Below are 14,630 nucleotides of genomic sequence, written 5' to 3'. Positions count from 1 at the left end.
ACACATAATTCACTTAATTTTAGATATATAATTAATATTATTTATGTATGAATAAGAATTCTAATAAGAAAAATTCGAAATATTTTATATTTTAGTTTTTGTTTGTAAATCAGAAAGAGATGAGAAATTTTTCAATATGCAAACTCTATTCTGTTGCTAAGGCACTCTTAATGTAAAACTCTTATAATACTAATAGGGTATATTGAAACTTAATGTAAATTAACTAAAAAAATACTTTGTACACAATTTATTTATATATCATAGAGGCTAATAACTAATATTCGTTTCAAAAAATGCATGAGATTTTTTTTCATATTATAAAGAAATTCTAATTCTTATTTAATAAAATTTATATTTTTATATATACAATTTGGGGTGAGGAAAAAAACATAATATTTGTGATTATTTATGTATTATGTATGGTATGTTTGTTTGTGGTTTCTTAAAAATACTATTTCTTTTATTTAAAGTCTTTTCAAAAATAATGTTTCGTTGGTAGATATTAAGGTTATGTTTATTAAAAACGCATTGATGTACAAGTAGCCTTAAAGGGAGTACTTACTATCAGTTGTGAATGACTTTAGTTGTTGTCGATTTCAATGTCTCTTGATTGACAAATAAGCTCTAATTGAGACGAACGGTCATTCCAAACTGATATTTTGTATTGTATTTTATATTGTTGCAGGGATTGATATGTCATGATATTTAATATTTTGGGAAAAATCTGGCAATACTGTGTTATGAAATGTTATAATGTGTTTACACAATGTAGTTAGTGGGCTGTTACTTTCTACCACAGAGATCACATTTTGTGTACAAGGCAATTTAAAAGATCGTGGAAGCAAAACAGCTGATCCTCTCTCGAGCTGTCAAAAATATTTTTATTTGGAATATTTATCAGCTTGAAGGGATTTTTTTCACAATAGAAGTTTTTTTTTGAATGTTAATTAAAATTAGCCTGTCATTATTGTAAAATTTAAATTGAGGTCACGCTTTTTTGAAGATTTTTAAAGAGGTTTAAGCTGTAATTTTTATTATTCATATTCGTCATTGAGAATTAATCTTTATTGTGATTGATTGTGTTTCTATCTTCAAGTGTTCGATTTTGACAGCACTTAGTCAGGAATGGGGTTTTGGGCAGTTTTAAATTAAAAAAGGGAGAGGGATAAAACAATGAGACAAATTTACATTTCCAATTACTTACTGTCTTTCTTTTAATTTTTTTCCGGGGCTACTTAAGGATTTTCTAATGTTTGACGTGTTGTATTGTGAATGATAACATATTGTCAATTATTGAAATACATTGATGACCAGACTAAAATCGAAGGTATTTTGTAAATCGAAATAAATTTAATTATTTCTAACACACATCACTTCCGCTGGCCTATTTAAACATCTCCCTATTAGTTCACACTATTGTTACTACATTGGTTCGGCGGATTCGATTCATAAAGTCCTCTTAATATTTAAAAATTCCTACAAATCTATGAGGTTGCCATTAATTTCGCCGCCTGTATAACATTATGTTGATGATGATAGACACCAGCCATATCTGAAGCCGTGGCACCATGCATACCCGCCGAGGATGCTGGTGAACCACTCAATGCTCCAAATGATGAACCAAAATAGCAATTATTCACATAATCATAATTTGTTGAATTATTTTCCGATTTAACACTATAACCACCGAGGCTACCACCACTACTGGGCGATGTTGCCACCTGATGTGACAACGATGGCGAATGATGGTGGTGGTGATGATGAGCGGCGGAGGCAGCATGATGAGCCGCTGCAGCTGCTGCATGATGATGGTGGTGATGATGCAAATGATGGCCATGGTAGTTGGAGGAGGGTGTGGACGATGAACTTAGGCCATTACTGAGGGAATTGCTGCCGCTTAGTAGATGTTCATATTTTTGGCTACCAAATGCTGTGGCCGATAATTGTGAATGATTGAGATTTGCCTGGGCGGCGAGAGCAGAGGGAGAATACAGGCTACTGTTGTTGTGTCCCGACGTTGACGATGATGAGGAATTGAGATTGCTTGACGATGTATTGGTTGTGGTTCCCGATGAATTAGCACCACTTGTTGTTGATGATGAATTGTGCCCAGTTAAACTTCCGCCTCCGGAGTTATTTGTCAGTCTGTTTTGCTGTGATGATGAGGTGGCTGTTGGGAAATGCATATGATGGCTTAATGTGCTGTGCAGGGCGCTGGAACCTAAGCTTAAATTGTGTAGAGCTGAACCACTACCGGCCCCCTTTGCGGCGAGGTCGTTTTGTAATTTCGAGGCCAATGAACCGGGTAAACTGTGACGTTCCAAACCCATGGTGGAAGCTTTGAGATCTGTGTGGGAAAATGGTTTATTAGTAAGGCGATTTAGTTCAATTTGGTATTAATTTTGAAACTTACCATCATCTTTGATCTCTTTGCCATTTTCATTGGAACTTCCAGTTTTCTTTGGTTTCCTTTTGCGGGTCTGTATGCCATCTTTGCGCATGGCTAAGGGTCGGTTTACACCATGCAGTTTAAAGTAGAGGCCGCAGGCATTACACACAGGTTCACCTTCGTTGTTGCGTCTCCACAAAGTTGTGGTGCGGGTGCCGCAGTTGGTGCAGCATAAACCCAAACGGCGCGTGGCAGTCTAAAATAAGGAAATAGAAAAAATTAGTAAAATGTGGATATTTTGGTAAGACATGGGGAAACTGAAGCAATTTTAAATTATCGTCCTAACAAAAATTCGGAAAACCTTTTTAAAATTGCCTTCAAATTTCCCATAAGGAAAAAAATAGTAAAAAATCGAACACTCACTGCACTCACCAATCGCTTGCTTGGCTTGATCAACGGTCTATTCATACCGTTCATTTTGTGATACAATCCGCAAGCGTTACATAGATAATGACCGGTACCATCTCGCCGCCATAGTGGCGTGCTGATCGCTCCACAATTCACACATTCCCGGCCCTCGCCAAATTGAAAATCAATGGCACTGTCATAGGGTGAGGAACGTTGGAAACCGGTGGGATCATATGCTGCCCGCCATGAACCCATCATTACGGCATTTTGTGTATAGAATTGTGGTGGCAGTTGGGCATGCGCTGTACCAAAGCTATCTGAAGTCCAGGCATTTTGCGCCGCCGCTGTACCAAAATGTGCGGCAACATGTTGATATTGACTATTGGTAAGGGCACGATTTGAGGGCACATAGACGGGAGCACTAACTGTGGCAGCTGCTGCAGCGGCCTGTTGATGATATGAACTAACACCACTGGCAGCCGAGGAACCACTTAAATCCGGATATCCAGCACTGGAGTGATACATTTTAGCGGTGTGTAAGGGGAAATCTTGCTGTTGATCCAATGACGAACTGAGACCGTATTTCTGTCCCAAACTTTGATGATAATTTCCCGAGGCGGAATTATTGTTTCGTAGTTCCTGTTGCAAAAGCAATTGCTCCCGGGTGGATAATTGATCGGAATTTGACTGAAAAGAAAGAGAGAAGATCGTTAATAAAATATTGAGAATTAGTGGCATAATAAATTAATCTGCCGAGTTGGGCGCCATATTTATTTAATAACATATTTATTAAAGATTGTGAAACATTTGGGCGCCATTAAATTAAAATGTAATACCAGATATCCGTAATCATGAAAAGTTTGCTGATTTGTCAATTTGGGTGCCTGATTCAATAGAAGCTATGAATATAAAATGTTGGGCGCCAAAAAGTTAAGTCAAAAATTGTCATACAAAATGCAACTTTATAGAATAATGGTAATGTCAATTGAAAATAAAAACTGTTGGGCGCCATATTGATTAATTTTCAAAAAAAAACCCTGCAAATCATATCTGAAGTATTTAAATTAAATAAAATTGTGTGTACGATTATAAAAGCGATTGAAAATGCCGACGGCAAAATCAAAATCGTATAAAAAATTATATTGACCTGGTTAGAATTCCTTTGGTATTCAATACAATATGGCAACCTTAATACCAACACAAAAATGTTACCTCCCTCTTTCTTTTGTAAACAATAAAACATAAACTTTCCATTTTAAAAGATCATTAATTATTTGGGAATAAGCCCAACCCACTTTTGATAAGAGAAGAACTCCACCACCACCATTTTCATACAGGCCCGGTGGAAACACACAATATGCTATGGAATACGCATGTTTTCCTCTTTTTGTGTTTTAGTTTTGAAAACTGTTCTCGGTCCATACCATGAAAAAGCAGAAAAATAATTTCAAAGCTGTCCATAAATTCTTAAACATAAAAACAAATTTTAATGGCGTTATTGCACGTTACATTTGTTTTATTTTTTCCTCTTTATTTTATTTCTTCACATGGCTTTGTTTCTTTGTTTTCGTTGGCATTCTTCATCTTGTAAGTTGTTTGGGCACATTTTTTTTCCTACAAAATTTGTTGTTGCATGCCACGCCATGTAAACGTGTGGTATGTGGTAGGCATATGAAGTATGTGTGCTGGTACTCCGCTCTGCTAAATATGGCCATTCGATGGTTATATAGATTTACATTTATTTCATATTTTTTGTGTGCGTTTTCTTCTTTGCTTCGCAAAAAATACCAAATCGCCTCGAAATGCTGCACACGTCTTACAGAAGTTTTTGTCGACAAGTTGTAATGCCATAAACACAATTGGAATTTTTATATTTAAAGTTGGTGTTCGGATTGAAGTTACCATTTATTAATGTCGATATTTAGCAAATATATGTTATTCTAAAAATATTAATTTAGCCCAGTGTGGGTCATTAATTTAATTTATTGCTAAATGATGAATGCATAAATTCATAATGACAGATAATCTTAATCTTGTAAAGTTTATTGGTAGAATTTTACAGAGGACGTTAAAAAATCGGTTAATATTTCTGTACACATATATACAAAAAAAAAATGGTTGAATAATTTGAATAGAAAAATTATTTCATGTTGGGCGCCATTTCCACAGATTTAAAATCTTGACAAAAGTAATTAATTTTGAAATAAGTGTAAAAACTCGATGTTGGGCGCCACTAAGAACAAAAATATTAAGATCTGTTCATTGTGAATGAAAATAGAAGCATTTTGAAGTTAGGCCCCATGTTCACTGTAAATGTAAATCTCGAGTCAATATAAGAAACAAATCCTACTATGGAACTGGATTTGTTAAATAAATTAGATGGAACATGGCGCCATTTAAACTGCTGTTATCATAGTAAATTTTGCTAATAAATTGATTAAATGTATATTAGAGACCAAAAGCCAGAGAGGCTTCATTTGAAGTGTACATGTACAGAAATGGCGCCCAACGAAGATTTCTTATTTTAATATTAAAATATGGCGCCCAACGTTGGCAACCACTGTTATTTTATAACAGTGGTTGCGCCCGAAAGCCAGAGGACTTCATCCAAAGTTTCAATTTACAAAAATGGCGCCAAACATATGCCCTTTATTTAAAGGAAGAGGAATTTTTTATAATGACAACAATTATTAGGCAATTTCAAAGTGGCGCCCAACGAAAGACAATGTATAAATATTACAATATGGCGCCCAACTTTGGATACCATTGTTTTAAAACTGGGATATCACGCCAAAAGTAATGTATACTACAGACCGAAAGCCAGAGGGCTTCATTCGAAATATAAATTTAAAGAAATGGCGCCCAACGAAGGTTTCTTATTTTATTATTAATATATGGCGCCCAATTTTTGCAAAAAATAATTGAAGGCCACTGGAAGGGTTCATTTAGTGCCAAATAGATGTAGTGCCGATTTTTATCCCCATTTTATGAACATTTCTTTTACAGAAAACTTAAACTAAATAATTTATTTTCATTTGATCGTGTTTTTGACAACCTTTGATAATTTTTTCTGTTTTGACTATCAAATATTGTTGCAAAACCTACAATGATTCGTGTGAATTTATTTCAAATCGATAGATGTCAAAAGAGAGACGTGTGAAAAGCATATTCACACCGCAAATGGAACAGCGAGGCAAAGAAGTAATAAAAACAAATTTGCAAACCGACAAATATTGATCTATAACTTGGCCTCTATCTAATCTTATCGTAAAGTGACAAATAATACAAATAAATTACAAAGAATCAAACATGGGTTTTTTTATACAAAAAAATAAAAATAAAAATATGTATTGGCAATACTCTAAAGGAGATGAATGGAGGTGGGGCTGTGTTTGAAAATGAAATAAAATCAAATTTGAATACAATTTGAATTTTAATTAGAGGGAATGACAAAAAAACGAATCAAATCAAAGACACAATCATCATTGTATCCGTAGCACAACAGATTTGCAACAAAGAATTGTTGTTGTTTGTTGGCATTGTTTGCCGAAAATGAGTCATCAAATTGTTTCACAATCAATTGTTCGTGTGTCCAAGACTTTGTTGCCTTATTTTTTCACCATTGATCTTTTGGTTAAGATCACAAAGTGATCACACAAATTACTTAACTTCCTTTTTGCTTGGTGATGGTTTTTATTGTTACGTTTTTTTTTCTACATCCCCTACTTTATCCTCATCTTCAGTCCATTTATAAGATATATCCAGATGCGTTTATTATTTTTTTTTTAACTTTTTTTTGAAACTTTTTAATGCCATTCGCTTCTCTTTGTGGCTGCCAGTCGTTGTGTCTACATCTTCCTGATGCCATAAATAAAGACTTGGCAAAAAAAGCAACGAACAACAGACAAATTGATCCACTCGAAAATGCATTAAATAAAACGCGCTTTGGCGCAAAACCATTGAAGTAACCATATTGAGAAGTAGTAGAGAGAGAGAGAGATTGTGTGTGTGAGAGAGAGCCTATGAATGTTTATAACCAGTGCGGCAAAATACAAACAGTTTCTTTTGGCCAACTCGTTGCAGTGTTCCATGTTGTTGGGTCTACTGTTACTCATGATGTGTAATTTTTTCCTTTTTTTACAAATAGGATTGGCAATAAAAAAAAGAGTTAGCAAAAGGCCTAGTAATAGTAGATATAGCAGAGGCGTAGTAGAAAGGGACAGTAGTTTGACAGATGAGATATTGTGCGCAAAATGTTATATGACAATTATTTAAATTCAGTTTAATCTAGTCGTATGGCGCCCAACGAGAGGGGCACTGTTTATAGTGAAATGCCGCTAAAAGGTAATGTTGTGCAAATGTAATATGGCGCCTAACCTAAATTCAATATAAAGCCTTAATTTTGTTCCAAATATGAGTTAACTTCAAAATGTTACGTTTGGCGCCCAATCGAAGGCAATAAATATATGTTGAGAATTTAAGCCCAATAGAGGGCATATTTATAGGGAACAGATCTCATTTAAAGATCATTTTTGAATGACATGTATTAGATTTCATTTTCCAAAGTAAATTTGATACGGCGCCCAACGTTGGGCAAGTGTTTAAGGGAGTATGCATGCAAAGGCTGAATACAATCCAATCTGAGATACCTTCTTACGGGAAGCAAAGGAAATTTAATCAAAATCTTCAGTATGCAGATATGGCGCCCAACGAAAAATCACATTTTCAAAGAATGTTATGTAAAGAATTCGATTTCAATTTTCTTTACAAATTTAATTTTTTTTAAGGAAATGTGAACTGTCTATGAAGGCATTTCTAAAGTGGCGCCCAAATGACAACCAGCAAAAATAGTAATTTAAATATTCATTTTAAAATAATAAATTTAATATATTCCGTCTTTAATGGAAAATGGCAATTATTAGGCAATTCCAATGTGGCGCCCAACGGGAAACAAAGTTCAAATATTGAAATATAGCGCCCAATTTTGGATACCATTGTTTTTATAACTGTGATATCACTCCAAAAGTAATGTCTATTAGAGACCGAAAGCCAGAGGGCTTCATTCGAAGTATAAATTTATAGAAATAGCGCTCAATGAGGGTCTCTTATTTAAATATGGCCCCCAAATTCAGAAACCATTGCTTTATAACTGGGATATGGCGCCAAAAGTAAACAGAAAGCCAGAGTACTTCATTCGAGGTTTCAATTTACAAAAGTTGCGCCAAAGTTGCGTCCCTTATTTTTAAGAAATACACTAATTTTTTTTTTCAGACGAATAAAATATCAATTCAATGCCTCAGTAATATAGAAACGTATTTATGCAGAGTATAACTATTGCGATTGGCGTCCATTGCACGGTTGAATTAATAAAAATCGACAATTAAATTTGTAGGCAATAGAATATGATGCTCATTTTTTATTATATTGATAGCAGAAGGCAATATATAGTCAGCCTTGACGTTATTCCTTATACCCATCTTCTTAGAATTTAGTTTCAATGTTGGCGCCCAACGGAAGGCTCGCTTTAGTGAAAACGTTAAATAAAACTTCTAATGTAGTGATCTGGCGCCCATTTAGTACCCTTAAACACATTCGAAACATGGATTTTTGTAGAAACTAATTTTTTTTTTCTTAAAGGGATATGGCGCCCAATGGATGGCTCGCTTTATGGAAAGTATTAAATATTGTTTGAGTTTGTGTTTAACCCTTCTAGTAGTCTTCAATTATTTTTATTTTGTAATTTTCGCTATTGTGACTTCTACAATTTGTTCCCCTACGCCCCTGCCTTAATCAGCCTCCTTGCCTAGCAATGGAAGACAACATTCATTTTCCATACAACAAAATAACTTATTCCTTGTTCTTAGGCTGCCTACTACTACTGGTAGTGCTGCCTGGGCAATTTATGATAGCCTCCACAAATTTATGTACACAAAGAGGAGATAAAGCTTCCTAACTAGTTTTGAGCATAGCTGATGATTATCATAATAATCATAACTTGATGGATTGCTTGGCTGACAGATGTTGTTAGCATTGTGGTATTAAATATGAAATAAAAAAACTGATCATCCTTTTATGACATTTTTGTGGTAGCCGGACGAGACCCTCTTGTTTTGAAAACCACTTAAGGTTTTATTTCCTTTAACACTCATCTGTTTATAGAAAATATTATGATTCAATAAATGATGAACAGCAGCGGCGGATATGGGCAATGATCGCACTTGTCTGCTGGCTTCCAAGTGTCCTTTGTTAAAGATCATCGTGTATCATCGTGGTTCAAGTGTGGTTGTGTGTCTGCCGCAGGAGTTTTAGAGTATGACGTCTTGTTTCTTTGGTTTGTTTATTTTTTTATTTTTGGAGTGTGTCGTCTCTGAGTATTGGGTTACAATTGTCTGGGGAATCTGATTAAAGTGTTCTAAGGCAATGATCTCCGTCTGAAAGGTATTTTGTCAAAGGATGACCAGTTAAAGGTCTTTTACTTTTTGTACTTGTCAAAACTAGGGCAACTATCAACATATTGTGGCTAACAGGATAATCTGAAAGTAATTGATCCATGGGGGATTATATCGCTCCCTAAATTTTATCTATAATCAAAAAAGAGCTGCTTTTGGCTTTGTTAGGAAATTCCCTTTTAATAATCATCATGTCTACAATAATTTCTTATTGAGGTTATAAAATCATCGCTCCAGTCATAAAATCCTCAACCAATTTTTCCACTTATTCACGATGACAAATTGTTATGGCAAATGTGATGCCTCGAAGTCGAATTTTATTGATTTCTTTTAACAAGATATTTAAATTGATTTTTTATGGCCGGTAATTAAATGCCTTTTAAGCGTTTTGGATATCGAGGAGGGTGAAAGGATAAATCCCCCCTCAACTTAAAAAAAAAAAAACTTTTTTTGATTTGTGGGGAATTCAATTTTCCCAAACCAATTGGCAAGTTTTTTTTTTCAATCTGCCTTCCTTTGTCTACAAATTTTCGAGTAGTACGGCTAATTTGTTTTTGTTGTTATTGTGGAGTATTTTTTTTCTCTGCTCCACTTTATTTTTTCTTATGTTGATCACCTTTATTGGGTTAATGACAAGATTTTTGTTTTGAATTAATGTTGTCGAAAAATGTCATTGATGTGTGCCGACCAAAGCAAAACCAAACGAAAAGAAAAAAACAAAAATCAACTGAGCGCCGATCGAACGAGTTTTGGTATCGGCTGCATCGCATCGATATCCATTGAAGAGATTTCTTTTTGTGATATTGAAACCGAAGTGGCGTTTATAAATGTGTGATCAAATTGCCGCGTTTTTGATCTCTTCTTTGGGGATTTGTTTCCTTTTCTTGCTGTGGCATGCAGCCAATGAGCCTTATAAAGGCTCAGGGTGATGATACGGACCTCAGAAGTGTAACATTCCTTTTCTTGTTGTTGTTTGGACATATTTGCATATCAAAATATTTTTTTTTTTTTTTTGTGAAATATTTCCCATATTAAAGATTTTTTTGTTGGATTGTTTTTGCTTTTGGTGTGGAGTAAATCCTTTTAGGGCAACAAGTTTGAAAGAAAATTTTGTTTGACAGCAGAGATCAAACGGAATTAAGCGACCGATTAATAACCAAGACAGGTTTTTTGCTCTTGATGAATTAAGAAATTAAAATCTTGGAAGTTATTTGCCGACGGATATTTTAATTCATTAATCGATTGGAAATAAAAGTAAAAATATGCAAAAAGCTATCATTTATAAATGAAAAAATATATTTATAGGAGAATATCTGAGAAAATAAAGTAATTTGATACGGAATTTAAAAATACAAAATGCTAAATTTTTAAAAAGCTCTTTTAAATAATAGTAGTTCTTTTGAATTGTGGAAATCAGAAATACGGTTTTTTTCCGGAAACTTTGGAAATCATAAATAATATTTTTTCGATTCTTCATTCAAAATATTATGTAATATAGCTTTTTTATTTATATATATTTTTCTATGGCTCTTAAAATTTCCTACTCCCCTGGCAATCAAACCAAATGTACCCCTCTTTTAGATCCGGATTGGGCCATCTGGTTTTGTTTGGCCAAACTATTCCTCTTTCAACTTTTACGTCTACAATTTACGCTTTAATTTCATACATCATCGTTTTTATTATTAATGGATAAGATAAAGTTTTTTTACAGATTGCTTTAATTTCTATTGAACATTTTATCCGGTAAAGAGTTCGTTCGATTCCAGGGAGCTCTCAAGTGTTTCTGTTTATTTTTTTCAATATTCTCAAATTGTCTCTGTATGATAGGAGGAAAAAATTAACTTTGTTGTTTCTTCGACAATTTAAAAACATTTTAGTACTATTTTTTCAATATTACTATATTGTGTTGAAATTATTTTTGTATGGCGTTGATGGAAGTTTTGATAGTGTGGCAGAACAATTTTGAAATGTTTTGATGATTTCATTGCGATTGGAAAAACGATGATGAATAGTACAAGTGCTATAGGAAACATAAGGAAATCCTGTGTCAATTTTGAAAGCATTGTGAAAATATATTATTTCTTTCTTTTAAAAGAAATACAAAATAAGTTGGTAAAATTCAATATCGTTCAAGGACGATATATAATTTAGATTTTACTTAAAGGAGGGTTTTTTATTTACCTTAAAAATTGTTAAATCACAAAATATATAGCAATTATGTTTTGAAAATCATTAAAAGCTGTATAGGGTTGCATTATACCTCCCTCAACATTTCCTTTTACAACCAAAATTCCTTTGTATCCTTCATTTCAGTGTAAAAATTCTTTGCCAGATAAAATGTTCAATAGAAATTAAATCAGTTTGTTAACTGTATCTCTCTTTTTATGAAACGAATGATTTAAAACGAAAAATAGAAATGTTTTACGAAACGTAAAATTACTAAAACACCCCCCCCCCCCAAAAAAAAAAACTTTTTTTTGTTTTGTACTACTCATGAAAAATCTGATAACATTTCAAAAATGACAAGTGGCGACCAACGCAGAAACTTAATTAAAACATCAAAAAGACAAGGCAATGCTTAAGTGGCGCCCAACGGCAGTCCAAAAAAGATATATTTCAAGTACCGTAACTTTGCTTTTGTACTGGGATACTATGATATAAATTAAGCTCTTTGAAAGTTAAGAAACTCCATACAACACTTCAATATTGAGAAGTGGCGCCCAACGCAGACACTAAGTTAAAAACCGAAAAGACAAGGCAATTCGTAAGTGGCGTTCAACGGCAGTCCGAAACCAGTTTTTTGTACTGGGACATTACGACATAAATTAGGCATATGAAAAGTTAGAAAACTCCATTCAAAATTGCAAAGTGGCGCCCAATGTAGACATACAGTTAAACAAAAGCAAAGTTATGACGCCCAATGAAGAGCAGGCTTTAAATGTAGCACATTTTAATGTGCCGAGTTCTGCAGATGTAAGTTCCAAAATTGTTGTAATACGAATTGGCGCCCAACGGAGGGCATACGTTAAATGTAGGCAGTGTTTAATATAACGAATTTAGAGGGCACACTTTAATGGATTTGTGAGGAATGGAATTAAGAATTATTATGTTTTTAAGTCAAAGTAAAAATAAAATCGCCTAGACTCTTCAAATTATCTCTTCAATAATAATATGAAGCTAATATGATTTCCCGTCTGTCATATAAGTGATCCCATATTAATATTTCGAAATTTTTGTAGACTGAGTGAGAGCATTAAGCCTTTAATATTTGACAGAAACATATACAATAAAATTTGAGTGTACAGTCCAAATTAAATTAATTAATTAAATTAATTGTAAAGCAAATTAATGTAAATTTTAATACAATATTATTTTTGAAAATAAGATGTTTTCCCCAGATATTGGTTGTCAGCGTTATGCCAATGACAATTTACTACTGATTTTTACGATTTACTACTGGACGAAGCTGTTGGTCTGGACAAATAAAAATAGCCCTATATTCCAATTATTTTCTGTAGTTGGATTTTGAACTCAGCTTCGTAATATTTCCAATCCCCAAAATACTTGTTGTAGACTTCCTCGAAAATAACAGCATATATAGGCCAATATCTTTTAACTTCAGAATGGATCCACCTTTTCTCCTATAAAACCGGGTACATCTTCACACAAATTCGTTTCCATCATTTTCCATATCCCTATTTTTATGATTAAACTCTTTCTAAATTGCATATAATTGACCTCAAACTTCCTCAATGGTGGACCAAGTCCTGGATGTTACAAATAATCCATAGATGGTTGAAGTTTTTCACTATATTAATGTATTTGTAATTTTGTTTTTTTTTAATATTTTAAATTAAAAATTATAATAGACTTACTTCGCCGTCGCTTAATAGAATTCCCATTTTTCTTGTTTGTTTGTTTTGGTTGATGTGTTTGTTCTCAAAATTTGTGTTTGGCGGATTATTTTATTTGCTTTATTTTTTGGTGAGCTGTTATTCCAACAAGATTTTTTGATATATTCTTAACACACAATACACTTAATTATTTTCAACTTTTTTATAATAATTTTGTCAAATAATATTTTTATAAATTTTACAATATTTTTCACTTATTATTTCATTAATATTATTATTAGGTGTTTAAATGATTGCAAATTTTATAATTTATGTTTTTATTAGGATTGTTGTTGTTTTTATAACTCCAAAATTTCGCACTTTCCGTAATATACTATTAGTATTTTGTTTGTTTGATTGTTTTTTATTTTACTATAATAACGAATATTCCGATTGTGTCGAATTTATTTCTATGTTTGAAACGGCCGTTTTAGTGTGACTTCCTTGAGGTCGGCCAAGATACTAAACCAAACAAAAAACTTGTTAAAGTAAACACACAAACTTAAAAGGCAATATCGGAGTCAGAGGCACAACCACTCTTGCTTAGGTAAGCAAGCCGGTATTACATATAACACCAATGAACAACAACATCAGAAGCAGCAGCAACAACAAAAACAACAACACCACCACGATTGGTATATCCCTACAAAACTACTTGCAGTGGACTCTTAGAGGCATAAGAGCTGAGCTGTGCTCAGAGCTCTCTAACCAAACCCAACATCAACGTTGTTGCTGTTGGTTGTTGCACCACATATAGCAACAACAATAACAAACAAATGGTGTTGTTGGGCTTTTTGCCTTTTCTGGTGGAAGTCAAGATAAAAAAGTCAATTCTCATCAATGAAATCAAAACGGAGAGCCTTAAGACGCACACACACACAAAATACAAAGACAGTGTAATATGAGAGAAAAAGAGAAATGAAATAAACCATGCCCGTGATGACAAGAGGCGTTGAAGTAAGACAACAAATAAATATATTTTTGAACAGGTAAGAGGAACTACTATCGCCACCCCTCTTATACACTCTCTCAAAGGCACTCACACACACTACCACTTCATGCCCTTAAGTCATAACCAACAAAAAAGGAAATACACACAGACAGTATCTGGTTCCTTCCTCTTCTTCTTCAACTACTTGATGACAAGAAATTAGGCAACCAAATTTTGTTTTGCTGTTGACAAAATCTCTTCCTCCTCCGTAGGCCTCAAAATCTCAGCGGCTTGAGGGCACCACCGCCGAAAACAAACACTTGAAAACAGGTTCCTTCCTCCTCCTTTCTAAGTGTACTTCAAGTGTTTACTATTATTTCGGCTGCCGTTGCTCTTAATCCTCCGCCTAATCCACTTTCTAAGACGGGGATTTGATGTAGGCTGGCAATGTTTTACCCAAAATCTTAATGAATAGTCACAACAATTGTCGCCGGTCGTCGAAGTCAAAGACTATTCGAATCGTTGCCAAGGTATGAAAAGTAGGTTGATCCCTTTTTCCC

General features: G+C 33.8%; 2 protein-coding genes across 3 annotated transcripts in view; both read right to left on the bottom strand.

Moving 5' to 3' along the window:
* Window positions 1-14,630, bottom strand: part of LOC133336064 (enhancer of split m7 protein) — a 378,459-nt gene that overhangs the window by 285,304 nt on the left and 78,525 nt on the right. The window lies entirely within an intron of this gene.
* LOC133336088 (GATA-binding factor A) lies at window positions 1,485-13,148 on the bottom strand. Of its 2 annotated transcripts, none has more exons than XM_061544385.1 (4): window positions 13,122-13,148; window positions 2,813-3,484; window positions 2,414-2,645; window positions 1,485-2,347 (listed from the first exon to the last, which is right to left on the bottom strand). In XM_061544385.1, exons 1-4 carry the CDS (start codon window positions 13,146-13,148, stop codon window positions 1,485-1,487), a joined length of 1,794 nt encoding a protein of 597 aa, XP_061400369.1. The 2 variants fall into 2 exon arrangements, with proteins under 2 accessions (XP_061400369.1, XP_061400370.1); XM_061544386.1 differs by having other exon boundaries at window positions 2,822-3,484.

The sequence above is a fragment of the Musca vetustissima genome, unplaced genomic scaffold (genome assembly GCF_032173495.1).
Source record: "Musca vetustissima isolate MV318-11 ecotype Yass unplaced genomic scaffold, APGP_CSIRO_Mvet_v1 utg744, whole genome shotgun sequence".
Lineage (NCBI taxonomy): Eukaryota > Metazoa > Arthropoda > Insecta > Diptera > Muscidae > Musca > Musca vetustissima.
Note: the sequence above shows the minus strand (reverse complement) of the source record. Positions and strands in the feature narration are given on the sequence as shown.

Coding starts and splice junctions, on each gene's coding strand:
- LOC133336088 (XM_061544385.1), bottom strand. CDS start 13,148: ATGGGAATTCTATTAAGCGACGGCGAA. Junction 3,485..13,121: donor TTCTATTAAGCGACGGCGAA/GTAAGTCTATTA, acceptor CTTTCTTTTCAG/TCAAATTCCGATCAATTATC. Junction 2,348..2,413: donor CAAAGAGATCAAAGATGATG/GTAAGTTTCAAA, acceptor TTTCCCACACAG/ATCTCAAAGCTTCCACCATG.